This window comes from Coturnix japonica, chromosome 10, assembly GCF_001577835.2.
Source record: "Coturnix japonica isolate 7356 chromosome 10, Coturnix japonica 2.1, whole genome shotgun sequence".
Lineage (NCBI taxonomy): Eukaryota > Metazoa > Chordata > Aves > Galliformes > Phasianidae > Coturnix > Coturnix japonica.
The window spans coordinates 11521984-11536523 of NC_029525.1; the positions used below are offsets into that span (position 1 = coordinate 11521984).

The following is a 14540-nucleotide window of genomic DNA, read 5'->3' on the forward strand; positions in this document are numbered from 1 at the left end:
TGGACCCTATAAGTGGCCTAGGAAGTGTCCTATAAGTGACCTCCAGGCTCGTTCAGGGCTGATGACGCATTAAAAACACCCCTGTGGGGCTGCTGCTTTGTGAGCGATGCTCAGCACTCAGTGCTGCAGAACTAAAGCAGCCCTTGCTGTGGGTTCCACATCTGTGAGCCGTGTTAATGAGCTGGAACGGGGCCGGGCTGTTCCATTGAGAGCAAGGAAGGACCCAGGCTAAGTGTGCAGCCTGTGGTTCCTGCCTCTGGCCCCACCGCTCCCTTGCTGGCATCAATGCTGGTTTTTGGCCTGTCCTATGGGCCAGCAGCTGCAGCCCGGCCCCGGGAGCTGCTGGGGATGCTCACAGCCCCATATATCAATATTGTGTTCCTGTCCTGACAGAGAGCCTTTAAGCTCTCACTGTAACCACTGTCAGCTGGCATCTGTCCCAGCATCCTGATCAGGACACTCAACAGTGTGACTAACCCACCTTACCATGGGCTGCCGGGGACCAGAAGCACAGTCAGGACACAGGGACAGCACAGCAGTTCCCACTGTAGCACCCTACAGCCACCTCCCCCTTCCCCATGCTGCTCCCTCCCTTCCCACTCCAGCTGTTTGCTCCTGCAGCTGATCCAGCTCTCAGAAAAGCCACAGGAGACAGCTGAGCCGCAGGGAACCCGCTCGTTAGGCAGCTGGAGCTGCTCACACCACCCCTTGTCACACTGTCCCGCTGCTCGCTGGATCGTTTGCCCTCTCCACCCACTCTCCAAGGACACCACTGACTTCTCTTTCCACTGGGCTCTCTGGGCAATCATTTACCTGCTGATAAATGTGGTTTCATGGGAAGAGGGGAAGGATGCCAGAACAATCATTTGTAGATTGGGCTCACGTTTGGTTGGCGCTTTGACTTGAAAAGTTACGGTTTAGGTTTTTTTGTTTGGTTGGTTGGTTTTTGTCTTGTTTTTACTTGGCAAATCCTTGATCCATATTGACCTTTTTCCAGTGTTTCTGAGTGATATTTATGGGCGAGCCTCTCTGTGTACAAAACCCCACACCTAAAGGAAAGGTCTGATCTCCTGCTGTACCAACGCTCTCTTCAGTTTTGTTTTGGATTGCCTCAAATGCTTTGCTTACAGGACACTTCTCAAGGACCTGCAAGAGAGAGAAGTCACCTGAGATGCTGCACAATGCCTGGGGACTGCGCTAAAGCATTGGGGACTGCATTAAAGCTTTGGATCTTCCCCACATCCCCTCACCCTCCCCATGCAATTGCTGGTAGTGGTTGCTGCTCTTTTGCTCCTAATAATGGAGGAGCAAATTGAGAGGACTGGATGTGCTTGTTGGACATTACAGACTGCAGAGATGGCTTTGGTGTTGTGATTGCCTGCAATTGAGGCAAATTCCATGTTTCACTGTGTTAATGGATGAGATCCGTCGCCATCTGCTTGTCAGCATGAGCTCCAATATAAATCCAGGCAGGAGCCGGATGTGCCCCACCACTCTCCCTCCAGATGAGGGTGATCTCTGGCACGTACCTTCTGAGGTCACCTTTGGGACCAGCTCCTGTGTCCCAGCAGTGGTGGTGATAAGATCTGCTGGGACAGTTCGCAGTGAACCAAGGAGCCGCCATGCCCTCCTCTCCTGGGCAAAGCTGCCCAGAGTGCTCCAGGCAAGAGGGAGGGATTTCTGCACACTTCAGATTTGGTGTTTATGTCTCTGAAGTATTTTTAGTGCTCATAAAATTGAGAAACTGGGAGAGACCCAGCTGGGACCAGTATGGTACAACCCTCACCCAGAGCCTTCCCAAGGCAACCAGGACCTACCCGGTCCCATGTCCCATAGCAGAAGGACAAACAGACCTGTTCCAAGTCCCCTGCACAACCCAGTTGATTTCTTTAGGAAACCTTGTGGGAGTGGGGGGAGGTTAACTCTCAGATTCATTTAGTCATATATATACTCATGAGGAAGTGGTGACTGAACTTCAAGGGTGCTAACTGCTGTGAGGGAGGGGAAGGGCAGCTTGCAATGAATCTGGTTTTATGGGTGCTGGATGCAGGGACAACCCTGATGTGGAGTTCCATGATTGCCCATTAGAACAGCCTGAGAGCAGCTGCTACTGAAAGAGGTTCCCAAATCATGGGTGGGTATGAGCAGGTGAGGGGTGAGCCTTGAGTATGAGCAGCCAGTGGAGCATGCCAGCTCCAACAGGCCAGTAGAAGCATGGTGATGATCTGCAGATTGATAAGAAGGGCCCATGCAAGGCAGTGCAGCAAGGTGAGACTATCAGGCTAGTGGAAAAGTTAGTATCTTTTGTGCTCTGCCTGCAGAGGCTGGGGAAAGAGGCAGGTACAGAGCTATTGCCATGGGATGGCCCATGCAGGTCCTTCTGGGCTCTGAAGAAACAGGGCTTAGCACCCAGATTGGAAAACTGCAGTGTGGTTTCTTCTGCTGAGTTGTAACCATACAGTGTAATTGCTGGTGACTGTGCTATCAGGGTATAGCAAGTTCCCTTATGTTGTAAAATGCTCCTTTGTGCCTCTGTGTCTCCTTTCTCAAGATTTCTAAGACCTGCTTGCAGGGTGGGGTAGTCTGGTCCTGCCATGAGGCTGTTAAGAGAAAACACAACTATCAACAGCGCTTTGGGCAATCAGCTCCAGTATTGCTTAGGGTTCAGCTTCTTTCTGGCTGTGTGTACAGCTGCAACTGCCCTGCAGAAATCACAGGTAATGGGATGCCCCGTCAATGTCACATAGATAGCTCAGATGGGCAGCATCACAGCTTACTTGCTGCTCTACTCCCAGATGTCCCTACATGGTATGCCTGTTCTGCCATAGAGAAGTGTTCCTTGCACCTGATCTGCATTTCCAAGGCTTTTTCCAAAGCCCTGTATGGGGCCCAAATGAGATCTGACAGTGATTTTGTGTAGCCATCAGTCTCTTCAGGATCATCCCCAGCATTTTTCTGCCATTTGTCAGTTTGAGAAGAAAGGAAACAAGAAATAATAATCAACTCAAATTATTGCCTAATCAACACAGAAATCAGTGCTGCTTGCTCAGCCTGCAGGCCACAATTAGATGCCATCAGCAAATTCGGGCAGCTTGCCTGGGCTGCAGTCTTTCATCTCTGGAAGACTGACAAGCCTCTCTCGGATCTGCAGGCAGTGGAAGGAGCTGGGATCTGTTTGAAGGACTTGGCTCGTGGGGAAGGAACACATGGTTCAAAGCCACAGAAAAAGGAAAGTTATGTTTAATATAACACTAATGGAAGCCCTCTGTGCCGGAGGAGAGGATATTAAGCCTGCAGCTGAGGGCTGTAGTGCCAAGCTCTCCAGCCCCCTCTCTGTCACCATCTCAGGACACTGCCCTGGTCCCTGAAGCACCAGCTTAGCTTGTCTTGTCAAGAGGACAAGGTGGTTAAACCACCACGAAATGATGAGACGTGTCAGTTCTATATCCCTGTAGATATATGGCAGCTTTGGCAAGGTCACTGCATGCCCGTGCATGATCTTGGCTTTTGGTTGGAAGCATCCATCTTCCTCTTCCTCTTGGGACTGTCCCACAGACTTTCTTCTCATCAACAAAGAGCAGGACCTGCACCCAGTGACTCAGGCTGACTTGGTGTCTTCAGTAGAGGTGCTGGGAAAGGGCATTTGCAGAGCAGGACCAGTGGTGACAGGAAAAGGACGTGATGCAGGCAGGGAGGCAGCTAGGGTGGCAAGGTCAGGATACCTGGCCCAGGACCAGGAAGGGGACAGGAAGGGGTGTGAGGCAGGACTGAGCAGGGGGCTGGACACCCAGGCTCCATAGCTAGGAGTCCTGGGGAGGCAGGGCTCATTACTGCTGCAAGCCGCTGGGAGAAGAGGTGCTGGAGCCCCGTCCTCCCTCCCAGAGAGGAAGGAGGGTGAGAGCAGAGAGCGAGCCTGGAGCCTCCCGCATCTGAAATGTGATCCTGCTGGAGGCACCTCCCTGGGCCCCACCTTGCGCTCCCCAACATATATATGTCACCCTCCAAGGGCACAGGGGACACAGGCTGACACACTGTGCCAGGGCCCCAGGCGTCCCTGCGGATGGAGCGGCCAAGGCACCAGGGGATGGCAAAGAACACCTACATGCGCTGGCGGCTCCCACTCATCTGCCTCCTCTGGGAAGTGGCAATGATCATCCTCTTCGGTGTCTTTGTGCGCTTCGGTCCTGAAGCAGATGCACACTGGGAGGAAGAGAAGCATGAAATGAACATTACCAGTGACATTGAGAATGATTTCTACTTCCGATACCCCTGTGAGTATTCAGGAAGCCCAGTCCCAGTGCTGGCTGGCCACCGTCCTCTCCCATCCCATCCCATCCCGTCCCATCCCGTCCCGTCCAGTCCCATCCTGTCCTATCTGTTGTTGACCCAAGGGTTTTGGGAAAAGGTGATAAGCAGGTTTCAGGATAGTAGTCCTGAGTTCTTAAGTGCTTTATTTGTCTTTCCCAGTTAAATCTGGTTTGGGACAGAATCTGTCAGAGGTGATGTCTCTGATGACTGCTGAGGAGTTAGGCTTTACCCTGACACTGCTTTGGGGTGCCCCAAAGCATGAGAGAAGAACCTCGTGGCCATCCAGTGCTCTAGGGATCTGTTGACAGGGTGCCACCAGTACGTGATGTCTTTTCTCCAGGAATAGGGCTGACGCATTCTCAGCACCCTGCAAGTTTCAGCTCGCTGCCCCCTCTCTTGGCTTCCTTGTACATACAGAGAAACGGCTGTCGAGATCCTGTGACATCTTCCCCCTTTTCCTACACCCTCCCCCTCACTAGCAAATTACTCTTTAGCTGCTACCATTTTGATGAGTCCTCCCAACCTGCCAGCCTCCCATTGTCCTTCGGTCACTATGCCTTATTGCCATGGGGATCGCTCAGGTGGTCAAAGCTTTTCTGGCCAGGTGGTACACTTGGCTGGCTTTGATCTCTAGGGCTGGTCATCTTCTTTGTGAGCTGATGGGAACAGGCTGCTTCTGTAGGCAATTGTTTCCAAGGAAGCAACAGGCTTGAGTCATGCATCTATTTAGAATATTTCCATTAAAAAACACCTGCTAAATCAAAGGAGCTATAGAAACCTGTAGCTGCTGAGGATTAACTGGTTCAGAGAAGGATTTGCCTGCAGAAACTTGCTGCTCAGCTGGTTGGTGTGAAGCAGCAGCAGTGCCCCAGTGCTGCCGTAATCTCTGACAGGACAGGAGTGCAGCAGAGAGGTCAAGAACCATGACACCCATGTCCATCCAGCTCTGTTTAGAAGAGAATGCAGTGGCTAAACACCCAAGGATCGTTTGTGTTACCAAATCTGTGACTGCTACAGCCTGTAGGACCCCTCCAGAGATGTTGCAGTGGGTGAGCAGTGACAGCCTGAGATGATTAGTTACTGTAGGATGTTTGTGCCGTTGTGCCATTGGTGCCCATTGCCAGGGCTGCCAGTTCAACTCTAGGCAACACGACGTGTTCTTCTAATTTATAATCATACATTGATACTCCATAGTGAGTGAATCATCTGCTCTCCAGGGAAAAGAAATGAGATCCTTCAGCACAGTTAGTATTCTCAAAGCCCAAACACCTCTGGATAGTGACTGCAATTGCCTTCCCACAAAAGCAAGGTCACAATATCTCTTGAGCATGGCAGCACCTGGGCTGCCTGTAACACAAGTATTATTCTTCCAAAGGAAAAACAAAGGCAAGATTTAGAAAAATGCTTTAGCAGAAAGGTGATGAGAAAAGAAATATAGCTGCAGAGGGAAAGTGTGTGTGACTGCATGGTTAGAACTAGAGTTAAGAAGACTATTTCTTAGGACGTGCAGAGTCACAAGAAGAGACTTCAGCTGAGCAGGGTCACCTGCAGGTCTAGTCTCCTTCATCTCTCATGAGTAATTTCATAGGTGTGGGGACATTTCTGAAAGCAAACAAATTAATCTGTCTCCACAACCTGACACTACATGGAGCCTGTCCAAACGTTTGTCCTTACACAAGCTGCAAGGTCTTGTAAAGCACCAGAGGGCAGAAGCTGAGACACACACCCAAATCCTCACCTGGAGCACAGCGGAGGTAGCAGGTACAGCCCCACCATCCCTGCAGGAGGGGGTCCAGGGTTGCTGGATGGCCAACATGCCTTAGGGCCAGCACAGGGTCAGGGGCACAGCAGATCCTTAATCACTGAATTTCCTCTGCCCTGAGCTTATTACATCTCCTGCTCTTTACACTGGAGTGGCCTCCAGTGTGAGGGTCTGCATGGTTCAGATTGTAATTATGCAGCATTTCAGCTCACTTAATTGCAAAGTGATGCTTATCTGAAATAAACGTTTAGCATTAAGAAGTACAGCAGGTTTATCGCTCCAAGAATTTCCCTCAAGAGGCTCATGCAGGTATAGTTTCCCCCAGGGAAGGGCATCTGAGGGGCTCCAGTTAGCAGGTATGAGCACTTGTTGGAAGAACCGTGTCTCTCTGCTTTAAGCACTCAAAATCCCACAAGGTGGGATCCTCATAGCAAAGGTATCTTGCCACTGATTTCTGTGGCAAATAAAAACATGTTTGTAAACTTCCCTTGTTCTTGTCTCTTCCCTAAGTGCTCGCACTGAGCCGTCACCAGGACCCTATATTGCATAGGCTTACCCAAAATGACCATTCACATAGTTTAAAGAAATACTTTATCTTGCACATGGCTTGCAACAAAGATATTTAGGTTTGAAAACTGAACGTTTTCACCAAAAAGCCAGTTTCCAAAAGCCGAGTCATTTTCAGACTTAGAAATGGGAGGACATGAGCCAAATGCATGCATTTCTCCTTGATTTTTTTCCTTACTGCCACCATTGTTTGTTTTCAATTCAAAAGACACCCAGCTCTGCCTTCTCCTCAATGCTAATAATTCCCTCCCTGTGCACAGCTTTCCAGGATGTCCACGTGATGATCTTTGTGGGCTTTGGCTTCCTCATGACATTCCTCAAGCGTTATGGATTCGGAGCTGTTGGATTCAATTTCCTCCTTGCAGCTTTTGGGATCCAATGGGCTCTCCTGATGCAAGGCTGGTTCCACTCTTTCCAGAATGGGAAGATCCTTATTGGAGTGGAAAAGTAAGGAGGGACATGGGCTCTGGGATGCCACCTCTTGACTGTGCGATGGAAGAGCTGGGATAAGAGCCAGTGCATATCCTTGTGTTATGTGCAAATTACAGCCTCCAAAATGTTATCTTCCTTCTGCATAACCCCACTTGCTTTCCACCTTTTAGTCCACAGGTACCTGTATGATGGTGGTACTGTTACATGAGAAATGTGAGATGTGTGCCATCTCTTAATACCCAAGCAGAGCACCACAGACCCCAAGGTTAAGAACACATAAGATCCTTCATTCTCGTTATTTAAACAAATTGGATGAAAGCTCCATAACTGGACAGGTCAAGTTGGGAGAAAAGTCAATGGGAAACCCAGGGCTGGCTCTTAATCAACTATATGCCTTACAGTGGGATCTTCTAGAGTTTGGTGTGGGTGAGGGTGAGTAATTATGGAAGAGCATTTTCTTAGAGAATCACAATATTCCTTCCTCTCTTCCAGCCTGATCAATGCTGATTTCTGCGTGGGTTCTGTGTGCGTTGCCTTTGGAGCCATCCTGGGCAAAACCAGCCCCGTACAGCTCCTCATCATGACTTTGTTTCAAGTCACACTCTTTGCAGTGAATGAGTACATCCTCCTCAACCTGCTTCACGTAAGCTTTAGACAGACCCCTTCTCCCCAAGACTGAGTGCAGACTGGAAAGACAGATGGGTAGACAAGCTGGGCATGATGTAGACCACACCTCATCTCCAGAAATGAACCTCTGCTTTCCCATGGCTGCAGGTTAAGGACGCAGGTGGCTCCATGACCATTCACACCTTTGGAGCCTACTTCGGCCTCACTGTGACCCGTTTCCTATACAGACCCAACCTGGAGCAGAGTAAAGACAAGGAGGGCTCTGTGTACCATTCTGACCTCTTTGCTATGATTGGTGAGTCAGCCATAACCTCTGTGGCACTGGTATATGTGTACCAGTCAGTTGCAGAGAGCTGTTCCCTCCCATGTCTCTGGGGAAACCAGACCAAAGCCCAGGGCTGGGACAAGAAGCTCTGCATCCTAGTTTTCAACACCTTGGAACTACTCATCTCCCCTCACTAATGGTTGGGCTAACATGGTGCCTGTGAAGACAAGGCAGCATTTTGGTTCCTCTTCACTGCAAGCCCCTTCTGGTGCTGGTCCCATCATGGAGGGCACAGCACTGGGGCATCATGACTAGGGAATTTAACTTCACCTCCTTTAGAGGTTTTTTCCAACCTCAATATTCTTTCTTTTCACTTCTTTTTTGCTTCTCCCTCCCCCTCCCAACAGGTACCCTATATCTGTGGATGTACTGGCCCAGTTTCAACTCAGCCATTTCTGAACATGGGGATGCCCAGCATCGGGCTGCCATTAACACATACTGCTCCCTGGCTGCTTGTGTCCTCACTACAGTGGCCTTCTCCAGCATGCTGCAGAAGAAGGGCAAGCTTGACATGGTAAGCTGGGATCAGAGAGCACTACACTACCCAGGGAACTCGCAATGGATTTGACCAAGGGCCCAGGAATTGAGTGAGACTTGTCCTTTGCTGCAATGGGTTTCACAGTGTGTTGGTGCGATCGGCCTCCAGCCAAAAACTCAGGCTGCACTGAAACAAGCAGGTGGGAAGTGAATCCTGATGTTTTCACAATGCAAGCTGATGCTGTCCCTGCATGTGATGGGCTGAGGGCACAACAAGGGCTGCGTTTACTCTCCCAGGAGAGCTACTGATGGGCATAATGCAGAGCCATGTTTGGCAGCACTCTCCAGCAAGCTGAGCAGGGCCTTGTGCAGCAGCTTGTGAGCAATCGGGGGGCTGACTTGTATGTGTTATGTGTGTGGGTGCACAGTGTGTGACAGCAGAGCTGGAGTGACACATGGCTGAGACAATTTCCATCTCATCACAATTCCCCACCCAGATTGGTGGATACAAAGAACGTGTGTGGTATGGAGAGTGGGAGTCTATGTGTGCCTGTGCTACAGACAGAGGCTGCCTGTTCTTGTCCTCTTGTTTTTCACCAGCAAGCAGGAAAGTGGGCCCCAACATTTCCTCTGGAAGTATTTTCAGAGCTGATTCTCCTGCTTTACCATTTGCAAACAGTTTGAACAACCGTGTTTTCTCTGAGATGCCAAGACAGAGTGTTTACTCCTGCAGGTCCACATCCAGAACGCAACACTGGCTGGTGGAGTGGCTGTGGGCACCAGTGCGGAGATGATGTTGACCCCATATGGCTCCCTCATCGTTGGGTTCATCTGTGGCATTGTGTCCACAGTGGGGTATGTCTACCTCACGGTGAGTGCTGCTCTGGGGGTCCGCAGCCCTGGTTCTGTTGAGGAGACCAGGAATGGATTCACTTCCCTTTGAGGGTTCCTGCTTTCCACTGTCCCTTATGGAGATGCACTCATGACTCCATTTTCTGCCTCAAAATGCCAAGTAAGGCTCAGTCTCCTAACTGGAAAACTGTAGCTCTTATTTTGTCCTGAGCTCGTTTCAAATATTTCTCTATCAGTCCTTACCTCTAGAATGAGACACACAATACCACTTTTCTTGCTCTACTTATCCCAGTCCTCCATGGAAGGAACTAATTATTTCCAGGGCTATGCTCATTCCTCTGATTTCTCTCTACCTCCCTCTCCTTCAGCCTGTTTTGGAGTCCAAGTTACACATCCAGGACACATGTGGCATCCACAACCTCCACGGCATGCCAGGCCTTATAGGGGGCATTGTGGGAGCCATCACTGCAGCTGCAGCCACAGAGGATGTATATGGAAAGGAAGGGTAAGACAGCTTGAAACTTTCACAAGTGTTCTTCTGGGAATTGTGAGCGGTCCTCACAATTTCTACCCTATGTAGGTTTATCAAGGCATTTGACTTCACTGGCAGCTATAAGACACGGACACCCAGTATTCAAGGAGGGTTCCAGGCAGCCGGCATTGTCGTTTCTCTGCTGATGGCTTTTGCTGGGGGAACCCTTGTGGGTAAGCAGGGATGAAGTGTGGAGAGGTGAGAGCCTGCAGCTGAAATGGAGACATCCACATGCTTTTCTGCCTTGGCTGGAAGGGTCCTTGCCGCTTGTGTTGCGATGGACGAGCCATAGCGTGGGTCAGACCACAGCCTCCACTTGTGCTCGCAGGGTTATGGGGTGGGAGTTTGTGGGAGACAAGCCCCCAAAACCAGCCCCAATCGGCTCTGCTTTAGGAGCCATCCTGAAGCTGCCCATCTGGGGCGACGCGGCGGACGAGAACTGCTTCGAGGATGACATCTACTGGGAGGTGAGGCCCGGGGGTGGAGGGCGGCACAAGATGGCGCTGCCGCCCTCTGCATGAAGGCGGGCGGTGGAGCTGAGCGGGTCCCTCCGTGCTGCAGGTGCCCGAGGACGAAGAGAGCGACGTGTACCACATGCACAACCCCGACAAGGCCGCCTCGCCCTGAGCCGCCATGCTGCCGGGATGCCGCCGCCTCAGCGGGATGGCGGGGCTGCTCCCGGGGGCGGGGAGATGGCGGCCGCCATGTCAGCAACACAGCCCTGCCCGTGAGGATACAGCCTAGTGGGGAAAGGGCTGCAGGTGGAAACACGCACTTCCCTACTGGCTCACTTTTGTAATTAGTTCATATGAACGAAATAAAAGCATGGCTCTTTTTCATAGTACAGGCGTCTGATGAAAGCGGAGGGCAGTGGGGCACGGCATCCAAGCTAGGGAAGACTGGGAAGACCTCACTGTGGGCTCCCAGTACTTGAAGGGTGTTTATAAGCTGGAGGAGGACTGACTTTATACATGGTGACAGGACAAGGGGAAATGGCTTTAAACTAAAAGAGGGGAATTTTAGGTTAGATATTAGGAAAAAATTCTGTATTTGGGTGGCAGTGAGGCCTTGGTACAGCTGCCCAGAGAAGCTGTGGGTTCCCCATCCCTGGAGGTGCTCAAGGCCAGGTTGGATGGGACTCTGGGCAGGCTGGTCCGATGGGGGACAACAGGACAACAGCCATGGCAGGGGGTTGGAGCTGGGGGATCTTTAAGGCCCCTTCCAACCCATGACTCTGTGATCAGACCAGTCTTTCCATTTTGTGGTCCTGTTCTGATGGGAAGGGCCCAACAACAGATCGCTGCCTCCATCTGTTAACTGGACCATCTTCCATCCAGGAAAAACATCAGGGTTCAACCAGAGCTGAAGAAGACAGGAATAAAAATCAGGCCTAAACCCTGTGTGTTTGCCAGCATGATATATATGTGAGGAGCTGGAGAGGAAAAGAGGGGGGGGGGAAGAGAGAGAGAGAAAAAAAGGAGGTGGGAGGGCTGATAGGTCTCTTCACCGTGTCTAGCTGTAATTCTCACACCTGAGGGGGGGAGTCAAAAGTAGCTATTCACATCCCCTTGGGATATGACACCCTCATTTTCCATGCTGGGTAAAGACAAAAACCCTTTACAACATGTTTCTGGAATTTGTCAGCGGCTGCCAGCAGCAGCATGTTAATTAAATGTCGGCAAAGATGGAAGCAAGAGGCTCTGCTCTAATTGGACACTTTGCTTGGTGGAGCTGAAAAACATTGTGACAGAGGAGGAGGTGCCGAAACACTGTGTTCCCCCGCCATGTCGAGGGGACGGGGACAGCCAAGCACAGGAGATGCTCTGTTCTGAACCAAGGTTGTCTTTGCTTAGCCTGAAACAACCTCAGTAGTGGGGAAAAAAAGAGGAGTAGCGAAAAAGGAAAAGGCCTAAAATCCTCCACAGGAATCATCACCAGCACAGCAGCAGCGTAGGATGCAGGGAGACGGCTTTGTAGTCAAAGAGGAAGTTCAGCTAAATTGCTGTTCTAACAGGGCATTCCTGGATCCTTGGCTATGCCCTCTGTGGGATGAGCTTGGGATGTCTCAATATAGCAGAATCAGCATCCCTAACTAATAGACTTGAGCTACAAATCTCCCTATCTCACAACAGGTGCTGATGTTGTCGTCTATAACTCAAAAGGCTTCAGCCAGGGTAGTTTTGCTTCTGCCCTGGACTGTCCAGCTGGCTCACGCTTTTCACCTTGAACCAGTACAGGGACAGGAAAATGAGAACCTTCGAGGTTTTGGACACGTCAGCCCACACGTGCTGGGGAGCCAGTGTCCCACTATGGTCTCTCTTTGCAACAGCTTGAAAACAACCATGGGATTCAGTAACCAAAAAACTGAGCAGCCCTCATTGCTTTAGCAAGGCTGTTAGCCCCCATCTCATACATCTCTGAGCACCAGGACATAGTCCTAACCCATGTTGTGATGTGGATGGGAGCCCCAACCCCGCTCCTTGTCCTCTGAGCTCTGCCTCCTCCTCGTGGGAAGACACCTGAATTGCCCAGACTCCAGGGCAGTGAAGCATTTTATTGCCCGTGCTCTCGCGGGGCTCAGTCTGGTCTCAGTACCTAAATCACTCTCTGGGGCTGGCCTTGCACTTTTAATTCCCTGATGAACAATGCCGGGGTCGGGCCAGCGCGTTTGAAGTGTGGTCACGGCCCCAGCGGTGGACAGAGGGTTTCTCAACAGGGAGCAGAGGATTGGCCTGCTTTGGCAGGCAGGAGGAGGTGTGAGAAAGGAGCTGTTGATACCCATGGGGATTAGGTGGTACAAATTGGCTGGGAAGCACCGGAGGCATTGACCAGAGCTGTCCTGGGGCAGGTTCCCATGGGGGGGCTGCCTGAAACAACCCTCCTTCAAGGAGGCTGGAAGGGCCAGCCTGGCTGCTAATCCCCTGGGAGCTATGGAACACGAAGCAGAAAAGAGGTTAAAAAAAAGAGAGAGAGAGAAAATCTCATGTAAAGATGGTGGTTTCCCCAAGGGGATGATAGAGAGAGAGGGAAGGGGGCGGGAAGGGGGGGGGGAACAGCACCATTTAATCCAGCTTTTAATAGGCAGGTGGTGGGCTTAGATCACACTCCCGCTCCTGCAAGCTGCTGCAGAGATTTTGGAGAACGGCCCTGCAGACTGGAGGGGACCCCCACATCCTTGCAAAGGATCCCCATCTGTGGCAAGAGGACATGTGCTTCTGTCTGTGCTCGTGTGTGTGTCTGTGTAGGTGTAAGTATACGATGTAACCCCAGATTGGGGCCGTGGTGGGCTCACTGCATGCCCCAAATGCGTGCAGAGCCCCTTGTCCCCGTGCCCACGCTGCAGCTGTGTGGGTGCAGCCTCACATGCACACACACACCCAGCACACACACACACCTTCTGAGCACATGCACACACTCCCCAACACAATGAGCACCAAAGTGATGTGCACATATCTGTGGGTGCGTGCTGGCATTGCACGTGCGTGTGCCCTTCAGGGACGTGTGCCAGCTGTCCGGCCGCATCGTGGCCGTGCCCATCCGTGCACCTTTGTGCTGGTGTGAGTGCGTGTGCGTGTCGGACCTGGTGCGTCCACGCCTGTGTGAAAGGCTCTCCAGCCCCTTCTTCAGGAGTGCTGTAAATTGTAATCAGATTAAGGCAGCCAATCACTTAGGGCCCTTGAAAAGGGCATACGTTCCCTAATCAGTACCTAGCATTGAGTCTCACAAAGGGTCTAAGTAACTCGGCAGGGGTCGGGCCCTCTGGAGCGCAGGGGAGGGGGCTTGCCTTTCTTTTCTCTCTGTCCCTTGTAATTATGTCAATTTGCTAGCCAAATTGTTTGCTTGAGTGGACAGTGGGGGCTTGCCCCCCTTCCCGCCTCCCCCCACCCCCGGCCCCATTCATGTGCTAATATGGGAAGGAGCATGGCCTCCTGACTTCAGGAGGTGGCCGTGGAGCAGCACGCGGTGCCCGCACCCAGCCCCGTGTCCACAGGCTGCTGCCACCCCCTGCCTCAGCGAGGACTTCTGGCCTCCATATGATGGACATGAAGACATAGTGTTGCTGCTTCTTGAGCTTCGCATCTCATTGCAGGGCTGCCTGGCCTCTGCCACACCAAGGGATTCACCCCTCTGGCTCTGGAGATGGAACAAAACCTCAAGACCAGCACAGAGATGGTAGGGAGAGATGGTGTCATCATCAATGGACAAGGAGATGCTGCCTACCTCTCTTATACCTTATAAGCAGGCAAAGCTGCCTGCTGGCACTGCCAGTTGTCCTGAGCCTACAGGGACGTGGAGAAAATGGTGACACTGAGAGGAACTGCAGGCATCCATGAGCTGTAGATGCTGCTGTGACAGACACACACAAGGCTCTCAGTCACCCCACTGCTACCAAAGGCCACCTTTCCCCACCCTGCCTTAAGACAGCAGGCAGCAAAGTACATGTGTGTCACAGGGAGTCCCTCTGCATGACCCTGGATGCCTTTACATGCAGCCCAGATGACCAGAACCCTCTCCTGCTGGCTCCTGCTTGTGTCACCTCCCTCACCTGCACCACGTCCCTTCCTCACCCGGTCGCAGGGCCTGAGCTGTGCCAAGCTGCACAGCAGCTCTTGCGACACACCTCCCCACCCACCTCCCAGTATTTGCATATATTCTGC

General features: G+C 51.6%; 1 protein-coding gene across 1 annotated transcript; it reads left to right on the forward strand.

Moving 5' to 3' along the window:
• Positions 1 to 3149: 3149 nt before the first annotated feature.
• RHCG (Rh family C glycoprotein) lies at positions 3150 to 10726 on the forward strand. The gene is made up of 10 exons (XM_015873057.2): positions 3150 to 4271; positions 6898 to 7084; positions 7562 to 7712; positions 7844 to 7991; positions 8369 to 8535; positions 9232 to 9369; positions 9719 to 9855; positions 9931 to 10055; positions 10276 to 10349; positions 10444 to 10726. Exons 1-10 carry the CDS (start codon positions 4061 to 4063, stop codon positions 10507 to 10509), a joined length of 1404 nt encoding a protein of 467 aa, XP_015728543.1. The 5' UTR covers positions 3150 to 4060; the 3' UTR covers positions 10510 to 10726.
• Positions 10727 to 14540: the final 3814 nt, after the last annotated feature.

What these genes read in the sequence shown, in the direction of transcription:
- RHCG (XM_015873057.2), top strand. Translation starts at nt 4,061, where the DNA reads ATGGAGCGGCCAAGGCACCAGGGGATGGCAAAGAACACCTACATGCGC. An exon ending in TCCTCCTCAACCTGCTTCAC is followed by an intron (nt 7,713 to 7,843) that starts GTAAGCTTTAGA and finishes CCATGGCTGCAG; the next exon opens with GTTAAGGACGCAGGTGGCTC. An exon ending in AGGATGACATCTACTGGGAG is followed by an intron (nt 10,350 to 10,443) that starts GTGAGGCCCGGG and finishes TCCGTGCTGCAG; the next exon opens with GTGCCCGAGGACGAAGAGAG.